At 38.5% G+C, this 25,165-nt stretch overlaps 1 protein-coding gene across 3 annotated transcripts in view; it reads left to right on the forward strand.

Annotated features, from left to right (window-relative positions):
• TANGO2 (transport and golgi organization 2 homolog) overlaps nucleotides 1-14,486 on the forward strand; it is a 90,736-nt gene extending 76,250 nt beyond the window's left edge. For all 3 annotated transcript variants that reach the window (XM_073313205.1, XM_073313206.1, XM_073313207.1), the window contains 4 exons: nucleotides 1,870-1,940; nucleotides 5,419-5,572; nucleotides 7,886-7,990; nucleotides 11,932-14,486. In XM_073313205.1, coding sequence (XP_073169306.1) covers nucleotides 1,870-1,940; nucleotides 5,419-5,572; nucleotides 7,886-7,990; nucleotides 11,932-12,052 — 451 coding nt within the window. In that variant the 3' untranslated portion in view covers nucleotides 12,053-14,486. The remainder of the gene's footprint in view (nucleotides 1-1,869; nucleotides 1,941-5,418; nucleotides 5,573-7,885; nucleotides 7,991-11,931) is intronic.
• Nucleotides 14,487-25,165: the final 10,679 nt, after the last annotated feature.

Consider the following 25,165-nt stretch of genomic DNA (forward strand, 5'->3'; position numbering starts at 1 on the left):
GCACTATAGCTTCCTGAGAAGAATATTTATTAATAGCTGAACAAAAGAACAATTTCAGTGGTTACTAAGGTTCATGTACCAGCTACTAATTTATGCACAGGCAACCTAACTTCCAGCACACTGTTTTTTGTTCATGAGATTTTCCTCTGTTGATACATGTTTGCATCAAGCTATTGGTGCCTGTCTTTTTACCTGATGGAAAAACAAGGAACTAGAAATGGGTCATCAGCTGTACTATACTGCTTCCTCCTCGTACAATATTCAATTTTGCTGAAAGCTCTTAATCCAAAAAGAGAAACTGTCTCAGAGGGTAACGTTTCTGAGGTTTGTATATAATAAATTAAAGTCTCCAGTACAGTTGTAATTAATTTATTGGTGACTAGAGTAATGCCTGTTTTCATGGTAAATAATAAGTAAATCACTGGAGTGAAATACAGCTTGATATGATCTCATAGCTGTGTCCAGACCAATAAATTGATAGCAGTTTGAGGAATTGCCTTTACATGTCAGCAGAAGGGAATGAAGGATACTGAGAGTGAATAATCTAATGGCAGCTTATGATCTTTTTTCCTTCCCTCCTCCATAAGAGAGAAAAATCTTGAAAATTGATTACTTGCCTGATTTCCTTGTCACTTGGCTTGAATTTGACATGCTGCCTACATCTGCTAGGCTATTTAAAAAAGCAGATTTGTTCAGGCAGACCCGAATTCTATATAGATATGCTGATCTCAGCCTTGCCAAGCAAAAGCATTCTCATTAGCTATATTGTAGGACTGCCCTGAAAAGTTCTGGTCTAGACATTATTTCAAGGTGTCTACTACACTGTGCATCCAATTATATTAAAAATATAGAGAGTTCACGCAGCCAGTAGCTGCAGTTCACTGAAAGGAGCCTGCAGCTGCATTTCTCTTTTAAGAGACCAATATTATGTCCTATCCTGTTTCTAATGAGGGGGTATAAAAATGACTTGTCAAATGGCCCACAGTCCCCTGCTTTCTAGAATAAACTGGAGATTTAAATGAAATTATAGAAAAGTGCAGTTGTTTTCCACAATGGATTGTTCTTTTTAAGTCAGGCAGCCAGAAAACAAACAAAACACTTACCAAGTAATGGAATCTTTGCATATTTAGAACAGTGGTCCTCAACCTTTCCAGACTACCGTTCTCCATTCAGGAGTCTGATTTGTCTTGCGTACCCCAAGTTTCACCTCTCTTAAAAACTACTTGCTTACAAAATCAGATAAAAATACAAAAGTATCACGGCACACTATTACTGAAAAAGTGTTTGCTTTCTAATTTTTACCATATATTTATAAAAATAAATCAATTGGAATATAAATATTGTACTTACACTGAAATGTATAGTATACAGAGCAGTATAAACAAGTCATTGTATGAAATTTTAGTTTGTACTGACCTTTAGTGCTTTTTATGTAACCTGTTGTAAAACTAGGCAAATATCTAGATGAGTTGATGTACCCCGTGGAAGACCTTCGAGTACCCCCAGGGGTATGCATACCCCCTGGATGAGAACCACTGATTTAGAAAACACACACACACACACACACACCCCTCACTAAGCCAAGTTGCAAAGCATCCTTTGCAGTATTTTTGTAGTTTTTATTAGCTTTTTTACAATGATATTTAAAAGTGAGATTAATACAAGTATTTCACCTGTGATTGTAAAGGGAAGGAGCATGATTATAACTAATCATCTGATCTCTGAGCTGTATAGCCAGATAGTGGTAATAGGTAAAATGTCTTGCTGTGTTGAAGGTTGCAGGAAATTAGAACTTAATCAAAGATATGAGTTGTCACTTCACAAGGAGAAAAAGTTTTTGTTTTTTTTTGTTTTTTTTTGTTTTTTTAGCACCATCAACGGAGATGTAATTTGCTACTATGGAAACAAAGGAGAATCAGAACCTATCTTCCTAAATGCTGGTGGGTTTATTTTATAAAGTTGTGAATATTATTGTTGCCCTGTTTAAAAAAGTGAAATGTGTATTTATTTGCTCTAAGTTTTTAGTTATTAAAGAGGAAAAATCCGAGAGGATAAGACATATTTAAGTAATTGAATTTTTTAATTTTATGGCACATTCTGTGTTTTTTAACATTTTTATTTTAAATCCTTTTTTGTGAAAACTCATAAATGAAGTGTTAGTTAATAAGTTCATGGTATGGCCCAGTCCTACAATTGTTTCCATGCAGGTGAAGCCCCACTGCAGTCCATGGGGTTATCCCCATGCTAATATCACTGCAGAACTGAGGCCTATGTCTCTACAGGTGATATTTTCAAAAGCGCTCAGCTTTGACTTCTCACAGAAATCAATGGTAATACTCCCACTAACATAACTGGAAGCAGAGTTTCTCCTATTGACATCGGCTATCATCTGTCACTTACTATCAAGATGTTGACCCATGCCTACAATTGACCTACTTGTCAAATTTCGAACAAGCTGCTACTTGCATTTGGGAGGAATGAGTGCCCCATAAATATCTACAAAATCATTATCCCCTAAACCTCTTCTGTGTCATGATGACTACAAAAAAAACTTGACAATGATTAGGCTGCTGGTGTGCTGAGACCACTGCTGAACATCATGCTGAACAATATTGTCTCATTGTTTCTTTGTACTCCCCACTTGGCCTGTCTGTCTCCATCTGTTTGTTTTATAATTAGATTGTAAACTCTTTGGTGCAGGGACTGTCTTTTTGTTCTGTGTTTGTACAGTGCCTAGCACAATGTGGCCCTAGGTCATGACTAGGACTTCTAGGCACTACAAGTACTAAGTAACAGCATGTTAGGAAAATGCAGAGCACTTCTGAAAAATCCCCCCTTTAGTATAGTACCTTCAAAATTTATTCTCTGACTGCTAATTCTCACATTTATCCCCCCCATGCTTTTTTGGGGGCAATTTGGCGTATGTTGTCACAATTACGTAATAAATAACACTTCTTTTTATTTGAATCCTTAAATTTGCTGACAGAACATGTACTCATCCTTGTATGAGTAAACATTACAAAATATGAATCCAAAATTCCAACACCAAAAGACTGAATTTTTTTTTGAATGGTCAAAAATAACCATTCTGAACAATGTAGCTTTTAAGAACAGTTTGCTCTGTGTTTTGTTTAATGCTGATGGCATCTTTATTTTGCCTTTCACGAGGTTAATGAGATACTCTCTGTAAGCAAATAGTTAAAAAGGGATTTATAACATAACTCCTTTAAAACACATCCTCTTGAACAGCAACAAAAGGGCTGATAATTCCCAAATCTTTGAAATAAAGATTTGTGCAAACAAATTTGCTGGCAATCTGCTTGCCCATGTATCTTTCACGCTGCACGACCACCATCTAGTTTGACACATTTCAGAATGTTTGGCCTGTTTTGCACTAGAGGAACCCAGAACCAGATTAACAAAACTGTTGCAGGCCAGGATTTGGAAAAGCTTCTGCAGTGCCTGTCTTCGCTATGCGTCAAGCCCCTGCTTTCAGGAGCACAAAATGTAATCGCTAATCATAATAAAAACAGTCAGGCAGGGTGACAGTGGCACTGTTTGGGGAGAGAACTGGGGGTCTTAATCCTGGAGCACATGGATATTATGTGTAGTGATATGCATGGTCTCCAGTGACTGCTTTGTTGTATTCTGTGTAATCCCTCTGTGCCAATCTCTGGCATGCTCGTCCAGATGAAAGCATGACTGTCACAGTGGCAGCTGTTGACAGGGAAACGTTAGCGTGTAGAAAGAAAACAAGCCAGGATGATAGCATGGGTAAAATGTATATATAATCTCTTCCATTTCTTTGATTAAACCGCTTCAGAATCTGGGGTAACCTAGCCAGTAACAAAAGTGGGGACTCGACATTTTAATAGACTGTCTTTTGTGTGTGTGTTAATACTGTTCGGAAAGACTAGCAACTTTCTTTCATGTTGCGGTTTAAAAAATAATTGCATTATAAAAACCAGGTATCTGCAGAATGTAGCAGAGCTATTCCTGATCTCCACATATCAACAGAGAGTTCATTCTCGGTAGATGTGGCCTCCTAAGGGAGAACTGAGTTTTGGAGGATCTTTACATTGTTCAGCCAGTGCTTATTCTCTTGGATTGTTGCCAGGAAATGTAGGGCACGATTGAGGAGAAATTTCCCTGCTGTCATCAATGAGTGCAGAACTAGTCAAGAGTCACATCAGAGAGAAAAGTGAATTATGTGATTAAAAGGAATAAACTGGATAGACGAGATTGCAAAATGTACTAAGTAATTCGAAAGATACCTTGCCATAAATTACCAAACCAGAGGTTTACAGTAATTGCTGCAGATGAGGATTAGTATAAAACTGAGAAACAAATAAAATCACTTCATTTTAACACTGTGGAATACATAACCATACCCTAATGTGTGCTAGGAGAGCTCTAATCTCTTGCCTAGTATCAGGACATACGTTTTATAGCATATCTAATTATAAAGATTAGCTAGGGAATCATTTGAATGAGATTAAAAATGATGAAATCTGTATGAGACAACTGTAAATCACCAGAAAATCCTTTCTAAGGTTCTGTTCTCCTGAAAATATACTAGCAGCTATATAGATGGAATGCTGCTGGAAGTGATCCATAGGGATTGTTCTCTGAATGCATGAGACTTCTAAAATCTAAAACTGTTAACATATAGCCTCTTGTTAATGATTCCTTGTACCATTTATTTGATGGAGTTCAAAGCTGGAAGTATTGTTGGTTTTTATTTTTGTGAAGTAACTGCAGTGTCACAATTATGAGGCGTGGTTTTGTTTTTGTTTTTCTTTCAATTTTAGGTTATACAGTATAATAATACTTCCATTACAATGTCTTCCTCCTGGAAAAATCTTTTCTTGAAATTACACCTGATTTCACATCTCAACCTACATTTCATTAATAGCTGTGGCAAAATCCTGTGATTCAGTTAATATTTAGTACCTTTAGTGTGATGATCCATAGCTTTTTTTCAGGCAAACTGCCAGACTAAAATGTTGTGTTCCAAAACAAAGAGAAATAGTTTTTTTATGAAGAGTTAAGCATCTGGAAATGAGACTTTATATTAACTGATTTTTTTTTTAAATTAGAATACTACGTTTCTCTTTCCCATATGGGTTAATACCTTCTACGGTATTGGAGGCAGAAATGGTGGAAGGGTAGGTGGGAATGGAGTAAGTGCTAAAGATAAGCAAATTTTCCTGAGAAAAGATGACAAAAGGCCTATGATGAGTTTTGCTGACAAGGCTTGATTTATTTTCTCCTTCAAACCCTGAAGGATGAGGCAATGTTATATTTTTGGCTGTGTTGCATATGTGTTAACTTTTTCACCCCACAGAAATGCTTAATACAAACATTTTCTCACCTGCCCCCAAGTTTTTATGATTATTTATTAATTTCAATATTCAGGAATCTATGGATTGAGTAATTCTCTGCTGGATACTCCATGGAAGAAACTTCAGTATGGAAAGCAGCTTTTCACAGAGGTGATCAAGCAAAGTCAGGACCTTGCCAAAGAAGACCTTGTACAGGAGCTCATTAAAGTGCTGAATAATCAAGACCCGTAAGTACAAACGCACATTTTACTTAACATGAAGTACAAACATTTTAAAACTCACCTACAAAAACTGCGTTAAAGTAATGCTAAAGCTTCATCTTATATTAACCAAAGTCAAGTAAAGGTAAAATAATATACTTCCCTTCCCCCTTGGAACAAATTCCAGCCCTACTGATCTGATTTTGTGTGTGTTGAAGGCAGATACAGACCTACAAGACACTATCACTGCAAAAGCAGCATTAGTGTGGATCTGTGTTCTGACTTATCATACCTTACTCCTTAAAGATTACTCCTGCCAGGGCAGGAGTAGAGCATGCAAGATATAGGAAGGATAAATCATGATAAACTAAAACATGCTTACCATAACTCCTAACCCCAGATGTTGCCCTAGCTCGAGCCACAGATTTGGGATGGCTCAGGACAGGAGTCAGTAGTGACACTGTTTAGCTGCCTCTCTTGACACATATATGTAGTAAATACAGCCTGATTTTGGTCCATAGGTACAGTATGTGAGTTTGCATAAAACACTAGTCCAAGCCCTTCGATAGGACCATAGCAGTTATCTTACATAAACACCTACCTCCACTTGAATAGCATGTGCATTTCCTTGAATGAAGACTTGAAGTTCCCTGTCTTTTGTCAACTTAATCTGGTTTAAAACAAAACTTAAGTATGTTTGTGTGGTATTTTCAAAGCTTCAGAAGAAGTGAAACATTTCTCATGACAAGATGAGGGCTTTTGAAAACTGAACTGAGTGTTAAGTTGTGCATCTGTTCCGCTATTTTTACTATGCACTCGATATTACAAATGAAAAACACTGATGTGCTTCAAAAAACTTGCTGTGCTGTACTGTTCATTTAACAGTAAGACAGCCAACCTGTAGGGTACTGCACAACTCAAATGCACATGCACCCAAGATCTTGCATTTGTGCTAATAGACATCAAGAGTATCACTTTGGTTCCAAAAGGGGGGAGTGTCTTAAAGGTAACTTTAAAGTTCAAAATTTTAAAATAAATGGCTGAGATTTTTTTCAAAGCACCCAATGGGAATTAAGAACTAAAGATATCTTTCATATGAAATATTTGGCACTTCATAAGCATTAATTCTGTGAGCTATCTAATAGGTTTATTGAATGAGATTTAATTCCCATAACAAACCCACCTCAGGATCTCTTCCCCTGTTGGTATTATGCGTTATATGTTTTTAGTGATTCCCTCTCCCGTCACTTGTGTAAACAGTCTGACTCGGTATATTTCCCCCAAAGAAAACTAGCATGATCTGGGACCCTGGGCTTCAATAGCAGTAACTAAAGTCATGTCAAACTGTATCATCTCTTTGTGGAGCAGGAAGAACTCTAGAAAAACAGGACTGAATCAGTCAGTCTCCTTCCACTCTCTTCTTTGTCACGCTGAGTGCCTAACTGGCTGCTGAACTTCGTCTTATTTTGGTAGACACTGACACAAGCTGGCCTATGGTGGGAGGCAGAAACTTGAGTAGTGATGGAGATGGAAGAGGCAGAGAACCAGAGAAGCAGGCATAGGGTGCAGAAAATAGTTTTAAATTTGTCTTTACAAATTTCAATTTGCTTTGTCAGTCATTGACATCATGAGTTATATTTTTTTTTCCACATTTGGGGACCACGATCTAGTGTTAGGAGTGGAAGGCAGGAAATCTGGGTATTATTCTTAGCTCTGCTATGGACTCTCTGATCTTGGATTCTTTCTCTGTAGGGTGTTGAGGTTTCATTAATTACAGTTTGCAAATCTCAATACCATTTTACCATTGCAATACGGCTTTACCATGGCAGACTTGTTTACTTTGGAAATTTATTAAGCATTGTGCAATATAATTTTCCAGTTCCTCCAAATGTCTCTTGGAAGTTGCAGACTGGTTTCTGTCCAAAACAAAAGAAATCCCCATGAGTCCATTTTGAATAATACTTGTTTTTTACACTTTGTATTTTAAGTTACTTGACCATAAAAGTGGTATTCTTTTATTTCAAGAGACACTACAAATACAGAAAGGAAGGAATAGCAATGAAAGGAGAAAGACTGTCAAAAATCATTAAAATATTTAATAGAAAGCTGATGAAATGAAAGGTCAAGTCCTTGAGAAATTTTCTCTTGGCAACAGCTGACAAACCTTTTTATCTTTGGTCCCTTCTTTTCATGTTTGTTTTCAAAAAATCACATTTGATTTTGACATTTTGCCTTTTCTTTTTTACCATTATCAAGCTGTGTGTTGATTATAGTTAGTAAGGGTAGGAGGGTTTGTTTTGTGTTAATACTGGGCAAGAAATAGTGCTATTTATATTTCAGTCAGCTACCAGATCCCGCAATGGAGGATCAAGGAAAGGAACACGTGCAACTTGTATTGACCGAATATGCAGCTGTGTGTGTTCGTTGCCCGGGATATGGAACAAGGTAAAATAAATACTTCAAGGCAAAATAGACAACTATTGTATCAAGACATATATCTAAAGTCAAATGCTGCCATAAAATTTAACATGGTAGACCATAAAATGGGTTTGTTCAGTGAATTTAATATCTATGCATAAGTTTAATCACTTGTAATCCATATATTATCTTCTTCTATTCTGATCTTTTTTTATTCCTAGCTTTGTGTCTTAGACATTGCTTGAAATGCCCATCAGTACCTGCTTTACAATTTGTCAAACAGTTACTAATGATGCTAGCTATAACTTCCTTAAAGTTAAGTAACTTTACCCTTTCAAAAATGTGTGGTTTTTTTGCTATCCCACCTCTTCCTGTTGAGAACCTCAGCTTCAGAAAGTTTTTTTATATTTTTAAAAAGTTCATTGAGTCAAAAAATCACACTGTCCCTCTCACAACACACACACACGAACAAGTTACTGCAACAGCTTCTTCTAAGTACATGAAAATGCTTTACTTGACATTGTAGTCCACAGCAAAATTACTGCATGCAGCAGCCTCTCAGTTGCCTCTTTCTTCCTCTATTCATCAATCCTCAGGAAACCAGGTGAAACCTGAAATCTCCTAAGGTTACCAAATCCAGGCTTTGGCTCCCCTTCTAGAATGAGCTGGAGTATTTTGCGTATCCTATGCCACAGTTGAATATAGCAGGGAAAAGAAGGAATTATACCACCACTAGAGGGGTCTGTTGCATTTTTGGAGCACCCATCTATCTAGTATGTAGTCACTGCTCATTCCCACATCCTTTTTTTCTATTTTTGAGCTCCATTTTATTTTTTCCTTGCTTTTTTCATTCTCCCCTTTTCCTTTGTTTTCCCTCCATCCCCCATTGTACCTTTATTTTAACATTTAGTTTGCCTTTTTGCCAGCTATATGTGACAGATTATAAAGGGAAACTGATGTAGGATTTTTCAGTTTCCTTCTGCAGCAAATATTATATACATGGAGTTGGCTGCAAAAGGAAACTGACAATGGTTATTCAGTTTTGTGTCGTAGCCATTCAGCTGGGCTTATCATTAGAACTGAGCGAATATTTGATTTTTCTTTTTTCAGTTTGGTGGCTTAACCAAAAAAAAACTGGGGGGGACTCGTTTCAGATGGACCCAAAACAGAATTTTTTGGGACGTTTCTTGCTTAAATGAGTCATTTAACCAACAAAATAATTCATTTTTGGTTTTAATTTAATTTTGGGTATTTTTACCATTTTTTGTTTAAATCTAGCTAAATTTGGAAAAGAAACATAGTTTCAAAACGAAGTCAAAATATTCATTTTGAAAATGTCAAAACGAAGCATTTTGACTCTCTTTTGGGGGGGAAAAAATTATATACTTTCAGCTGAAAACAATTGCTGAATTCAGCCTGAATTTGCGAGTAATTTCAGTCAACCCAGAACTCCATTTTTTGGCGAGTAAAATACTGACCTGAAAGATTTTACCCTGCTCTACTTATCTCAGCTTTGCCTACTGCTGCTCTGCTTATCTCCAGGAGCCAGCATATTAGCAAAGTGACAGATCTGCTAGCAAGTGATGAGTTATATTGAACATCAGAAAGTATTAGTACATTATACTGACCCACTTCAACTTCTGATTCCAAACGTGAAGAAAACATAACCCTGTATGGAAAAATATAAACCTTTTTATGTCTCTTCTACCTAAGTGGAGAAATAGACTTGATTCTAAAAGAAAAATGTATATTGTATGCCTAGCTATATTAGGGATTTATTGTAGTTAACTCACTATATATAATAGCTAGGTGCCATATTCAGATTAAGAATTATTATGATCAGCTGAATCTTGGTCTCCTCCATCTTCTCTTAATTTGTGCTCGCTTTCTTAAGTGAGGTATTCTCACTTTCTCCCTCCAGGAAGAAAGGAGTAAACATTGAGAATCAGTTATTGTTATGAGAAGGTTTGCACAATATATATCTTGCACCCTAACGTGAAGGTTATGGCTCTGCCAATACCTGGAGGCAGAGAATTCCTCAGATATGGGTCTGCCAGGGAGAATAAACTGGCGTCCCCGCAATAACTGACTCAGTCAGCTATGTCATTTCCATTGCTGTAGCTGTCTTGGTGGATAAATGAGTGAGAGGTAGTCTCTGAAATGGCTGGTCCTAATTTCCTAGGGGGTTTTAAAGAATAACGTCAGAACTTTTAAACAGATTTGGAGAGAACTGACTGAGAAGCCATTGCAAAATGCAGAGTACTGCTTTGATGTGTAATAAAACACATGCAGAAACATGACCTGTTTATTTATTTACTGGGTACTAAAGTCCTGAAGGAATACATGAAGGGAAATACTTGTGTTTGTGTTTCACTGGTTGTACTCTGCCAATTTTAGGGAAAGGAGAAATGGCATTGGATATTTATGGACTAAATATTGAGACGTAGTTTTAACCTATTCCCAATACATTAGTTGCTTTAGTTCACCATGCCAGGTCTAGTATTTCCCAACTCTCAGCATAAGGCAACTTAAATCCTCAAACTTGCTGACTTAATTATCCCAGACACTCAGAGTTGTCTTCCGTGAAAATATCAGATACATTTTTCATCTTCGTTGGAATTACTATTCACATATGTTGAGACGTTGCTGCTGACAAGGTGCATGACCATTGCAGTATCTCAACACATCACTAGCCTTAGGAGAGAACACATGGAGTCACGCCATTCACAATTAATGGTTCTGAATGTGGGAGTCAAAGTGGAATAAATCCCCAATATAAGACAGAGTAGGAAGAGTGTGGCAAACATGTAACGATATGTAAGCAGAACTAGTCTAACCTATTTTTCACCATTGCTGTTTCTTTATTTAGGACTTCAGTTCTGATTAATACTGTACAGGTGGTCTCATCTAGCAATCTCCAAGCTCTTCATAAACATTAGGCCTCACAACATCCCATTCAGGCAGTTGTACCCATTTTGCAGCTGGGTGAGCAGAAGTGATTTGACCAACACCACAAAATTAGTGGTAGCATTAGGCATGGAACTCAGAAGTGTGGACTGCCAATCCTTTGAGTGAATCGGTAGACTAAATTGCCTGTGTGAAAATGCAATTCATGTAAAACAGAGGTCAACTTGGGTTTGAAATAAGGGACAGCTGACTAGTACATAGGTGTCCCTGCACATCTGTGATTTATGGCTGTACTAATTAGAGCTGGTAATCAAGGCTAAGGTGGACTGCAAGGTCTCATACCTTCCCACGCGAAGCCTGATTTTTTTGCTGTGTAAATCAGAAGTTGCACTGAAGTCAGTGGAGTTACACACAGCAGTTTTACATCTGGGTGAGAGCAGACTTGCATCTCAATGTTCAGAAATTGCTCTTTGGAGAGACTGTGCTCCTCAGAAGAGAAACGGAGAGGTTCTTTGTATGACCTTGCGTCTGTGTCCTCAGGTGGTGATTAGTGGTATTCTGGACGGGTGAGCAATAAGGCTGAGGAGATTTGTATGGGCATTTGATACAAAAAGGAAGAATGCAGAAGTAAGTTGATATAAATAATCAGCAAGGATGTGTGTGTCTGATGATATTCATGCCAACTAAATGCTGCCAGGTAAAATTTATTTTCAAGCTAGAACTGACTTGAACATATTCAGCAATTAAAAAGCTTATCATTAGTCTTCTCTGCTATATATTGTTCTCCTTGTCCATCAGCCTGAAGCTTTGTGTGGTTGTTGCCTTAAGTGCAGCAGTGAAGAAAGATAGTACAGAATTTGATTCAGTGGAATGGGGTGTGGGGAACCCAAGTTAGTCCTTCTTCAAATCTGAGTTTTTATTGGCGTTTTTCAGACCTATTTCTATGTGGTGCTATTGTGGTCAAGTGAAATTAATGGAAAAATTTAGATTAAAGTATTATTGTGCAAATGGTTAGACAAAAATGAAGTTTAAAATTTTTTTCTTCCCTTATTTTCTTTCAGGACTAACACAGTCATTCTCATTGATGCAGAAGGACATGTTACTTTCACAGAGCGCACCATGCTCAATGCAGATATCAACCAATGGAAAACAAGCACCTATCAGTTCGAACTGCAGACTTAACAACTTTCCATTTGAATGAATCATGATAAAAGAAACAAGAGAACAAGCTATTGAACTCCAGTGAAGGCTTTGTACCAGCCTCCAGCACCCTGAGATGGAAAGGAAAAGCTTATTAAATCCATAGCATACCCTAGCAACTACTAAAACCTTTTGCACAAAACCAAGGGAAGAAAGTTTTTACAGTAAAATTTTGGCTGGATTAAAAATGTTGCTTTTTGTGCAAGTCTTTATTTTAAGTTTCAAGGACACAGTTTATTTTCTAGGCATGATTTTTAAATTATGTTGTTAATATCTAGGCGATTGATCCTGCAAGGTATTGAGTGCTTCTTACGAGGTGCTAACTGCCCCTAGTTCCTTTTGATTTCAATCAGAGCGAAGGTATGCAGCACCTTGGAAGATCAAGTTCTACGTTATTAAAGTTCAAAGATTTTCAGAATGTAACTTAAACCTTCAGAATCAATCGTGATAACTTTTCACACTTCACTCAGCTTGGCCAAAGACAAACTAGTCAGGTACACATTTATTTATGGTTGATTTCTAGTCACTTTGTGAACTGGCATAACTATGTAATGTGACTTCTGGAAATGATCCCTGGGAATGGTGGTTATGTGAATTATAAAAAAAAATTCCATTGGAATTTTACAAAGAAACATTTCTATTGATCATAGACCATAAAGGTTTTAGAAAATCTGTCTGCCTTTTCAACATATGTTTGTAGGATTTTTTGATCATGGATGTGGGCATCGATGAATGTATGTTACGTTCGCAGACTGGGTTGTTTTAGTGCAATATAACAATTTTTCAGACATACAATGGTGCAGTGTTCTGCACAGGGAAAAGGGTTGTTGTTCTTCACAAGTCTATTTTCCCTTAAGTTGTACAGTGTTGAGTAAAGTGATTTATGTAGTATTGTCTTTCTCATTTGTATCCAATACTTGTTTCTGATGAGGGAATGAAACTGAAGTTTGGGTCTGTGCTCTTTAATCTCTTGTTCAGGAGAGATTAAAGCATCATGGAGTGTGATGGGCTCCCTCACTGAAGCTCTGTATTGTGGCACCTTGTTGCTTGCAGTCTAACCAGCAGTGTAGGCCTCTTTTTTCTTCTAGATTGATAACTAGTAGGATATGTTTTCAGACAAAAAGTGAACTGTATGAAGTTTATACTTATGCTTTTTGGTAAGCTTTGGTTTTAGCTTTATTTCTGTACTGGTATAATGTGTTAAAAGCTGGGAGTGATTGCTGATATTTTATGGTAGAATAGAATATTTGTTACCTGGTGACATATTACAATATTATAGAGCTGGAAAAAGTTAGGTGTTAAAATACACTTCCCATGTTCCTTTAAGCTGTAAATTATAAAGCTGGTTATTTAAATGTATTTTTTCTTTCCATTAGTCAGTGCCAATGGTGGGTGATGGAGAGAATCTCTTGCTAATGTCAAAGTATTTTAAAATCCAAGATTATTTTGCTGCCGTTATAGTTGTACTGTAACTTACTCCAAATGCCAAACCTTAAATACTGATTTGACTCATTGACTCCCTCCTCCCCCTTCATTGAGTGTGTTCTTTACTGTGATCAGAGAATTGTAGAAAGGGTTGCAATATAGCAGTATTTCCTATATTGCTCACAGAGAAGTTCAGTTGTTTTCTCTACTCCGGGCCTATTATTTTGTACTGAAATGCTTAGAGGAAACTAAGGCCTCTTAGGGTGTCATCTGTGGTGAAAGTGGAAATCAGATTTCTCATTGGGGTTATAATAGGACTGCAAAAGGCCATTTCCAGAGTAATGACTGGTGATACCAAAGCAGTATTCAAATTAGTTATTTCCCTCTTATGATCATTTTAGATAAGAGTTTTGCCTGTTTAAATATTTCTAGTGATACCAGGCTACTCTCTCATGCTTAATTGAGCATGCGGTTAAGTGCTTTGCTGGATCAGAGCCATACTGTGTAACAAATGCACAAGTGCACCTTCTAACAAATTTTAAGTACCAGACTGCTATCACAGCTATCACAATCACAGTTACGCCTGTTTGTGACTCATGCACCTGGATGGTTGCATTGAACTTCATTTCAAGTGCGGGGGACTCCTGGATTTCCTTCTCCTGAGCTATGGAAGGAGTTTAATGTTTCTTTACATGGCTATTTATTCTATCAATTAAATTCACTGGTGTGTGTGTGTATAATCTGTTGTACTTGCAAACATAATGAATATAAACACAGAAGCAAAAAATAGTCCATAATCAGGAATATATGGAATTACATTATCGTTTACAATTAATGGTAAAAAATATCTCATTCAGACAGATTCTATAACCCAGCCAGTTGGTATTCCGTAGCAGCAAAGGATTCTGATTTAGTTCTGTCAGTGTTTGATTGAGCCTTGAACCTCTAAGCTTTTGTAAATGTAGTACTAAAAAACTGTTTTTAAATTTGAGATTGGCAAGTGTGCATTTAACTTTTGTTGTTACTAAAAGTATTTTAACTCATCATTCACAGTCTATTTATATATGTCAGAAACACTGCCAAAGTATGAATGGCTAAAATTTGACCTACATTTAAACTTGTTACCTACATTTAAACATATTACCTTCATAGAAAGTAGAAATATTTGCAATTGCTTTTCATCCTCAAAATGTTGTACAAACATCAGTCTTCAGAACAATCCTTTGAGGTAGGTAAGTATGAAAATGAAGTATTAACCCATCTTACAGATGGGGAAATTGAGACAGAGGCTTATCACCTTAGCCAGAGGCAGATTGTCGGTGTCGGAGCTTGGATTCGACCACAGGAGATCTTAACGCCCTTTCCTACAATTTAAATCAATCTCTTGATGGCTGGGTTTTGTATTTGTTCAATATATCCAACTTCTAATTGCTCAGAGTTTAAAATGAAAAAGACCATTTTTGGGGGGGGGCTCTACAAAATACGTAGAGTTCCTCTGCTGGCTGTATCATAGCAGTAATACAGTGACCCCTAGCTTACTCTTGTGGAAGTTTATGGGAGTTTTGCCCTTGACTTCAGTGGAAACATAACCAGGCTCTCTATTCCAGAGCTGCACTGATATCAGCAATGGTACTAGAGCATGGAAATGTTGAGGTATAATTATTTGTATAAGCTGGTGTTCATTGCTAAGTGCTAATTTTAGTTGCATTCAATCACTGGAAAAAATCAACTATAACCAAGTGATGACAAAATTGACAGAGAAGGCATTTTATTTTTATAAGGTATTTTAAAAAGAGGGAATATCAAATGTAAAACTACAAATTAGATTATTGGGTGACATGTTTTTCGGTTTCTTGCTGTGAAATTAATTTGTGTGGGGTATCTTTTTAAAGTCATAAGGTTACAGCAGCTTTTTCTCCTACCAAACAGTTTTTTCCACTGTGATGATAATTAGAAGGAATTTATAAATACTATTTATAAATCTTGATTCCAAGTTTTTGCCTTTTTAAGCTATTTTAAATTTTGTCATTTGTATATCTGTATTGAAAACCAGAGTCCGAATAAATTGTTTGGTGACCAAATCTTTGCCGCCCTAATAAATTGTGTACGTGTTTTGTACCTGTGTGCACATGGGATGGGGTAAGGAGACACTCAGTGATTTAACGGGGAGTAGAAATAAGAGAGAGATGTAGAATGACATCTGTTTCCAACACGTTCACTTTTTTTCTTTTAGGGTGGCTTTTTCAAAACCGCTCAGCATTGGCCTAGCAGTATGACCAAAAGGTTAATACAGAACAGAACAGGAAGGAAGCTATGGTCACGTGCCAGTGTTCAGCTGCACAAGTTTGACACACTTTTTCAGTAAATTTCTCTGTGGATTGTGGGAATAAATACTCAAAATTAAATGCACAAATTCTTTTGGAAATGGGGTGGAAATTGCATATTGTGTTTGAGTAGATGAACGGATACAATACAAGACAAATGAACTGAGTGGCTTTGCCCACTTCGGCTCAGAGGCAGGCATATACACACATTGCTTTTCTGGTGGCACCAATACAGTACATCCCTGCAAGAACCTGTTTGATGTCTTTCCCTCACTCCTCCTGTCTCTGCAATAGAGCTGTAGTTTGTGCTAACTTCTTTTTCCCTCTCTCATCTCATCATGAGCATTTTTGTCACCTTCTGTCAGCTTGTGGAATCCCCTCTACATAGTGCCGTATTCTTCAGTCTGTACCTCTTCACACAGCGTGGCGTGGGAGAGGTACTGGAGGCAAATTTCCTCAGCAGAATCCACCTTGCATCTAGCTATTATCAGTGACTTCCTGTGGCCTTAGCCATCTGCTAGTACTTGCTGCACAGCCCTCCTTGCAACTTCTCAGAATTCAGACTAGCCCTGTGCCACACCTTTTGCCAATGTCTTTCTTCTAAGCCGCTTCCCCTTTTCTCAGCGGGTTTAACAAATGCCACTCCATGCACAGCAGGACCAGATGGAAAATGTGAAGCCCCTCTAACAACCCATGGCTGTCTCTCTCCATGTCACAGCCTCTGGTTCCTCTTGGATCCTTCGAGGAAGCATTGGGAACATAATTACTAATCCTTACGTAGATATGTAGGGAAGTCATTCAGTGCTTGCTCATATATCTTTCCCTGTTGGTGTGCAGTCACCCCATGCACTCGAGTTTGGGTATTTTTGCCCAGCACTGTCTGTTAGGACCCACACCTGCACTCTGAATGCCTTTGTGACTCCCGCCCGAGAGCATAAATGGTGGGACAACCCTACCCATCCTTCAGTTCCTTCTCACTGCCTGTGGCTGAGTCAGAACTTTGGCAGTATCCAAGCCTCTTGCTCACTCTCTAATCCCTTCCTGTTTTTTGTAAATAGTTGTAGTGCCACAGATGATAGTTTAGGATTGCTTTGTACATCGTGTTTCATTTCTTTTTTTAAAATAAAACCCTGTTTTTCTCTGAGACTTCACCCAGTATTGGTCCACCCTTTATGTTGGAACTGAAGTCTTCAGGATTTGAAAACTGTCCTTGTAAGGCAGTAATATCTGTTACTGATGGGCATATGAGGTGTTGGTTTCCCCTGGAAAGATTCTAAGCCATAGTAGATCATCAGTTATATACAAGGCCATTCTCAGACGTCGGTAGGAGCTTGCCTCAGACTTCTGGGACACATGACCTCCTGCACATACATTTCTCAGCATCCCAGATTTCATCTTCACTGCATGCCAGAGAGGTTGAAATTTGTATATCAGTCCAACAGACATAATCTAGACATGAAGGAGCATGGCCCCCAGAAGTCTTGGTGAAAGTGTCCTCTAAAAGTATACAAAGGAGTTCTCTTCTCTCCACCATACCTATCAAAGACTTTGGAGAAAGACGCCTCCAGTCTCGACAGTCTTCACACGCAAGCCCTATGGATTCCTCAGGAAAACTGTCACAGCATTCCTCCCAATTCTGAGAGGTCTAATGATTCGGATCATGATGGACAACACCTCAGCAATGTTTTAGATCAATAGGCAAGGCAGAGGAAGATCCACCCCCCTTGTCAAGAAGCTGTGCATTTACTTGAGAAGCACTTCACTTACCAGGCTTGCAGAACGTTCTGGCAGACTACCTCTGCAGGTAGTTTACAAATGCCAACGAATGGTCAGTGAAGGACACCGTCAAACGGGACATATTCATCATATGAGGTCAACCCTCTACAGACCTGTTCAATGGGAGAAAACAAAAAATGTCACTTGAATCTGTCAGATGTGTTGCTGATGCCCTGGGCTAGGGGTCTAACCTGTGTGTATACTCTGTTTCTGCTAATTCCAAGAGTAATCAGAAAACTCGGGACTCTGCCAAGATCATTATATTGGCACTGGCTTGGCAAAGGCAGTTCTGGTTCTCGGACCTGATAAATCTCTCCATTCGACATGCAGTCCCGTTACCTCTTCAGCCAGATGTGATATTCTGAAGGAAGGGACAGATTCTCCATGTGCACCTCACAGCATGGATGCTGGCTGGTTAACAGTAGAGAGGATCCACTCTTTGGAGGTACAGAATGTTCTTATCCACATTAGAGAAGATTTTATAAGGCTAGCTTACTCTTTCGAATGAAAGAGATTCACTGTCTGGGCTCAGCAACTTCAGTTTATCCTCATCTGTAACTCAAATACTTGATATACTAGAATGCCCTTCGTCCTTAAAGAATTCAGGACCATCCATGAGCTTTGTAAGGGTCCCTCTAGCAGTCATTTCAGCTTTCCATCTTCCTATGCGAGGTCATTCAATGTCCTCCCACCCTAGAGTAGCTAAGTTCCTGAAGAGTCTTCTGCGGGTACATCCCCCAATCAAAGAGGCTTGTCCTCCTTGAGAATTCAACTTAGTGCTGACAGTATTGATGGGTCTTCCCTTTGAGCCCTTAGCTACCAGTCCCCTTTTCCACCTATCCATTAAAATAGCCTTTCTAGTAGCAGTGGGTGGGAGAAATATAAGCTGTCATGGAGGGATCTCTATATGCTGTATTTCATGAAGACATGGTAACCTTGAGGCCTCACCCAAAGTTTTTCCCAAAGGTAGTCGGACTTCCATCTCAACCAAGTAATACACCTGCCTGTCTTCTTTCCAAAGCCACATTCCAAGAAAGGGTAAGCTAAACTTCACATCTAACATATAGTTAAGAATGGATGCTATCCTTCTATCTTAATAAGACTATTCCTTTTAAAGTGTCCCCACAGGTATTTGTAGCTAATGCAGATGGGGTGAAAAGTCAGGTTATGTCAACAGTGAGAGTACCTAATTGGATTTCTACATGTATTAAATTATGTTATGAAATAGCTAACTTAGACCAATCATTGAGGGTTATAGCCCACTTCACCGGGGCTCAAGCAACTTACTCAACATCTGAGAAATTTTCCACTGTGGAAATATATAGGACAGCAATTTGGGGTTTGATGTATACTTACTCACCATTACTCCATAGTAAAAGCATCAAAATCTGATGCTCATTTTGGCAGAGCAGTTTTACAATCACTGTTCAGATAGGCTCCTAACACCTGCCTCCTGTGATCAGGTTATTGCTTGTGGGTCTGAGCTGTGAAGAAGAAATGGCTACTTACCTTTACAGCAATTGTGGTTCTTCTTGATGTGTGTCCCTTATATTATTCCATGACCCCCCTCCTTTCTTGCTACTATGGAGGCCTGTACCATTTGGATTCTCCATTGACAAAGGAGCTGAGGAATGTTTGGGGGGGGGGGTCATGCTGCCCGTTATACCTTCAGGTGAGAGGCACAAGGACAATCAAGATGTAAGCATGGCCCCAATGGACACTGCTGGCTAAAAGAATCCAAACTTGGGTGCATGCATACTAACAGTGGAAAAAATATATGGTGAATACATCCCGAAGAAGATCATACATCTGTGAAGTTAGCATTTATTTTCCTCTCCGCTCCGGATCCCAAAAACAGGGTGTGGAAACCTTTCTAGGCCACCCCAAAGTTAAAGCTGCTTATGGTTTTTCCCTTCCTCCTTTCTCTTATGCTATCTGTTTAGTCATCTCCCAAACAAGGGCCAAGAAAAAAGATTTAAGATGGAGGTCAAAAATCTGAGAGAACCTGGCACTTGCCTTCCTCTGAGGATTTACTCCTCTCATCTTCATCGTCCTCACAGTCCAACTCGGAAGAAGGGCATATCTAGGGCCATAAGGACCTAGATAATATTGGAGAACAGGTTCAGTTGACAAAGGTGAAGACCTACATGAAATGAGTTTTCTGTACTCTTTTTTTCCCAATCCTAGATTCCCTGGGGAACAAGATTGGTGACCTGAATGGTTTTAGCTAGATCATAAGAGATTCACTAGTTGCACTTGTCACAAATTATGTAATCTCAAAAGATTGACTTCTGTCCCTAAAACAGATGCCCTGCACACAGGTTCCCCAGAAAGGCAATGATTCTGTTTGTGGGTCCTGCCTCTCTTAATGTAACTAACATATGTACAGCACAATCCTTTGCTAGGTTTTCTCTGCTTTTATTGAAGATGTGGTGTACATGATCACCTTCAGGTTTCACTTTCCTGGTTCTGCCTTCATGAAGTCCTAAAAGCAAAGGTCTTAGAGGCTTGCTCTTCTACCTGTCTCTTGTCTGTGACCACTCAAGCAAGATAACCTGATACTTCTTGATAGTGAGACACAATATATGGCTTTGAGCAACAGATGCAGATTTGACACCTGATTCTATGATATCTTACATCAGTCTAACTCCACTGATTTCAGTCAAATAACAGAGGAGAATTGGACCCAATCAAAATGTGCCAAGCAAACTCATAAAGTGGTAGGAACTGCTGACAAAAGAGAATAAACTTGCTTATTCTTGCCTGTAAGATGAAATGGGTGGAGCTATCCAGCAGTGTTGTGAGACTAGCAGAGGTTGCTCTGAGAAGACTAACTATTAAGACAAAATTGTCCTAATTTTGGTCAATGTGGTGGCATGTTACAAGGAGACACTGAATTCCCAGATAAACCCATGACTAACATGCAATCAAGAAGCATTATTTGACCAACTATCAAGGCACTTGAGTAAATTGTAAAGGATGTTTGAGAAACACCTTATTAACGGATCTAAAATATTTGTTACCAACTCCTCCTCCCCCAATCCCACCCACAGAGGAATGTTGGATCAGATCCACTCTTCCTGCAACTGGTACTTTGCACTACCATGCAGAAAACTTGGGGTGGTTCACGAATCTGGTCTCACTTGTGCATCAGTCCTTTATTTTGCACCTCAGGTTGCTTGGTTGCTTCAGCTAATGCAGGGCTAACATTGGAGTAGCATAGCTGGGTTTTGAAGAGTCCCATACAAAATGTTTTTGGTCATGAAGAGACGCTGCCAAGACTTGGGGCCTTAAAGTGTTGGTGTAATATAAACTTAGATGAAAGGTGCTATGGGTGCTTCAGGTTTCGGACAAGCAGGTAGTAGCTCATCATTCCCAAAGATGCAAAAGCAACAAATAGGAAAAAGCAATAACAGTAGTTCCTGGATGTCCCATGGGGCTGTTGGTTGCTAGGATGCCAGGTCCCTTTCCTCTTTCCACTAATGAAGAGCAAGAAACCAAGCTGAAGATGGAATAGCTCTAAATCTTAAACAGATAATAGTTATACCATCAAAGACACATGCAATCTTGTCTTCAGAAGATTAGATAGTATTGTAGATGTCTGAGTATAATCCATTGTGTATGGCTTTTTAAATTATTCATTATTGCAAGTGAAATACATCAATAACCAAATATTGAGACGATATCCTAAAGAGACGTAAATTCTCATTTACAATGGCACAAAACAATATTTACCAAGGTCTCAAAACAAGAGAGTCCTTGAAATATCTAGGGAGTAAATAGGAAAGTTTAAGCATCTTAAACTTGAAATTTAGCTAAACAATTTAAACAATAAATATTGCGTCTCTGGTTTAACAAATATCCTTATTTATACAGAATATTAACTGCTAGAAATTACTTCCACATCAGATTCAAGTAACAAAACACTGGATAATTCTTCATCTGCTTTATTTTCCACAGAGACATCTTGTTGATGGATTTTGAGGGCTCATGAAAGGCTCTAGACTCGGTGGGAACAGAATCTGTATTGTAATCAACTGAAGAGGAAGCAGAAGAACAAATTATGAGAACTACACAACTCATCTGTGTGAATCATGCTGCAATATTTAAGCTTAACAAGGAGAGCAAAAAGCTAAAATGAAAGAGATACTATCTGTCTGGTACATCCTGCCTGGAGAAGAACTTTAGAAACTGAATGAAAAAGCAAGATCTGATTAGAGTCCTAAAATCTTCTCATGCCTTTAAAGCTCAAGATCAAAAGACTGACCACGGAGGTTATGGTGTATGGATATTGGAAAAAAATAATTTACAGCAAACATAGAAAAAGTGAAGGTTACAGTGGATAGACAAGAACTTGAACCGGTTAAGAAGAATGGGAGACCATACAAAATAGTAAAAAGCAATATCCCTTGCTGGTTCACATAAAGGCTTTGACATGTTTGTAGTGGCATGATAAATGGAAAAGAATAGCTCAAAAGCCTGAGGAATGAAGCAGGGGGAAATACAGTTGATTCTGCATAGACAGAACAAATATGATGAAGAAAAATCATTATGTTGAAAGATGTTCTAAAGATGTTGCAGAAGCTCAAGTGGAAATGCACTGGTCATATGACAAGACAGATGGAGAGTAACTCTAGAATATCTTGGCTAGAACAGGGATACTTGGTAGCACTGTAGTGATATCTTCATACAAACAGCTGCTAATCACAATGTCATTTAAATAGTGATGCCTACTTGTTTACAGTATATGTACAAGAATATTGTCATCAATTAAATGATTTAAGATATAACTAGTTTACGTCTGGAATGGTACATAATTACTAATGACATTTTCATTTTCAGTAGAGGTTGGAGTTCTGCACCAGTTATGTCAAAAAGATCCCTAGAGCTCGGTAAGAATTATGTAATGCCTGCAAAGAATGTGTATGTTGTAAAGCATGGGTCTGATGCTGAATAGTCATCAAGAAGTACAGCTACTAAGTCCAAAAAAATAAATTGAACTTGGCTTAAAGTTTAGCACATGCTTAAATGGCCTCCTGAATAGGAATGCTTTCCTGAATCTGAGGCTATTCATAAAAGCTTATACGCTTGCTCTGTGTGTGACATCTGAAAAGGCAACATGTCTGTTAGCATAATAAAGCGTCTTACAAGCTTGTCTCTTGTGATAGAGGAAATGCTTTAAGTGGTATCTCACCTGACATGCTAGCCTTTATAGGCAGTGAGCCAACTCTTGGCCAGTAACTTGATCAGATTATAAACATGCATTGATTGCTTCTGCTGGGGTTCATTAAGATAAATTAGATAATAGACTGGATCTGTGTTACCATCTACGCTTATAGTGACTTTTCTGGTGATACAGTGCTATAATGTAGAATAATTGAGAGCATTACCCACTATGCAATAGGAGGTCCCAGATTCAGAAATTTGTGCTTTTAAAAATCACTGTAAATTTGGGATTATTTTCCCACTTTGTGTATTGGTGGGGTGGTGATGGGAGGTTATCCTCAAGTCAAGGCACAAGAAAAGTTCACCCCTTCATCCTACATCTGACATTCAGGAAAAATTGCCATCCTTTCAATGACTATCTAACTTTTTACAGCATCCTAATAGCTCTTCCTTCCATACTGTTCTTCAGAAAAAAACATTATTATCCCCTAGATGACTTGTGCATGCTTTCCAGAAGCAGACCATCACTCTTTCAGAATACCAAACAAGCTTTTAGGAATGCTTTGGGAGGTTTTTATATTGTTTTAGTTTTATTACAGAAGTATTGCAGAAATCTAGTCTCTTCTTTTAGGAAGAAAACAATCTTTGGAAATTTTATTTGATCTTGAGATGACTTTCTAGTATCAGCTGACACTTAAGGGAGATGGAAGCATCACTTCGAAAATAGTTGTATCGTTTTTCGTTGACTAATATTGTTGGGTCCCCTAAAAGTGGTTCATTGGCACTTTTAACTTTTTTGTGGGGTATGAGAATTCTAGAGGTATACTGAATTTGTCAGTATCCTTTTGAAAGTCATGTCCTCCAGCTTTGTGTTTTGTAAACTTAAGCCCAACATGTACTATAACGAGACATAATGAAAATATTTAGGAAGGAGACAAAGGGCTCACCCATCACACAATATTACTACTACTTCCTTCTGCAACTTGTTGTCCCACTCCCCTTTCTATCTCCAAACTTCACGTACATAATGAGACTTTTCCAGGCTACCCAGATCTACACGATATGGCTAAGTGGTATGCAGTTTGAAAATATGAGTCACTTGCCCTTGCGCCTCTCTACATTTTTGAGAGCATTTACAGGCAACTTCCGGCAGCAGCAGAAATGCTGGAGTAATGCTAGAGAGGCTTTTCTTGGGAGATTTCTGATCCATTTTACTGAATACGTTGATTTGAATGAATACCTTCCTGCTCTTCAGTGGAACCATACCAATTGCAGTGCAGGTCAAGCCCTCTGTACTTATGGAGGAGGGGGCATGATTTGGTTCCCTGCAATTTATACTATATTTAATCACTCTAAAAATAATTGTCATATTCTGATGAGGACAACTTCAGATATAGAATGGGCAATGGCAGCAGGTAAACTCTTAAGACAACATGATTTTGTTACCATGCAAAAGAGATTAGTTATAAAGGACCCTGATCCAATCTGACTGTTACTGAAGGCAATGTAAAGACTCTCATTAACTTCAATAGGATTTGGATCTGGCCCCAAAAGACTGATTAAAAATACATGGGGAGGTGCTTTCAAAGCCTGCTGTCTACATAGTCCTTTTTTGGAGCTTAAGTACATAAAGTTCTATACTGGCAAGAGCAAACAGCAGTTTAGACTTATTCATACCAGATGTTTGCAAGCCCCACATGTATGATCACATACTCCGTTTCAACGGATACCTCTGAATTTTTTTTCTCTGCAGTATGGGGAGGGATAGCTCAGTGGTTTGAGCCAGCGTTGTGAGTTCAATCCTTGAGGGGGCCATTTAGGATCTGGGGCAAAAATTGGGGATTGGTCCTGCTTTGAGCAGGGGGTTGGACTAGATGACCTCCTGAGGTCCCTTCCACCCCTGATATTCTATGATTCTGTGTTTTTTCAAATTTTTCCATAAGCTACAAATTTCATGGGCAGGTTCCATTACAGCATGATTTTTCTAGTTGCTATGGTGAGAGAGCTTGGCCTTCTGGGAATACAGAGGAAAGCTTAGAGAAGCATGATTTGGAGCCATCCAGAAGCAGTAAGATGACACTACGTTAACAAAAGCAAAAAAAAGGGGGGGGGCTTATGAAAGGTGCTGGATTCATAGGCCTGGAGACCAAGGTCCTCTGTCCATGAAAACAGGTACAGCACAGACCGCCACAGCAGTGGAAGCTTCTCTACCCTGGTGCACCCAAATCCCAGTCTTGGGGCACCAACTCTAACAAGGAGAGGATCATTCAGTGCCCATGAACCCATTGAATTCCTGGCCTCTCTGCTAAGCCTATGAGCAAGGAAGCTAGCTGTGGTGAGTTTGTTTTTGATGTGACCACTTGCCTGTTGGAAATGGGACTGAGACACAGAAGAGCTCACTTCA

This window comes from Lepidochelys kempii, chromosome 15 (genome assembly GCF_965140285.1).
Source record: "Lepidochelys kempii isolate rLepKem1 chromosome 15, rLepKem1.hap1, whole genome shotgun sequence".
NCBI lineage: Eukaryota > Metazoa > Chordata > Testudines > Cheloniidae > Lepidochelys > Lepidochelys kempii.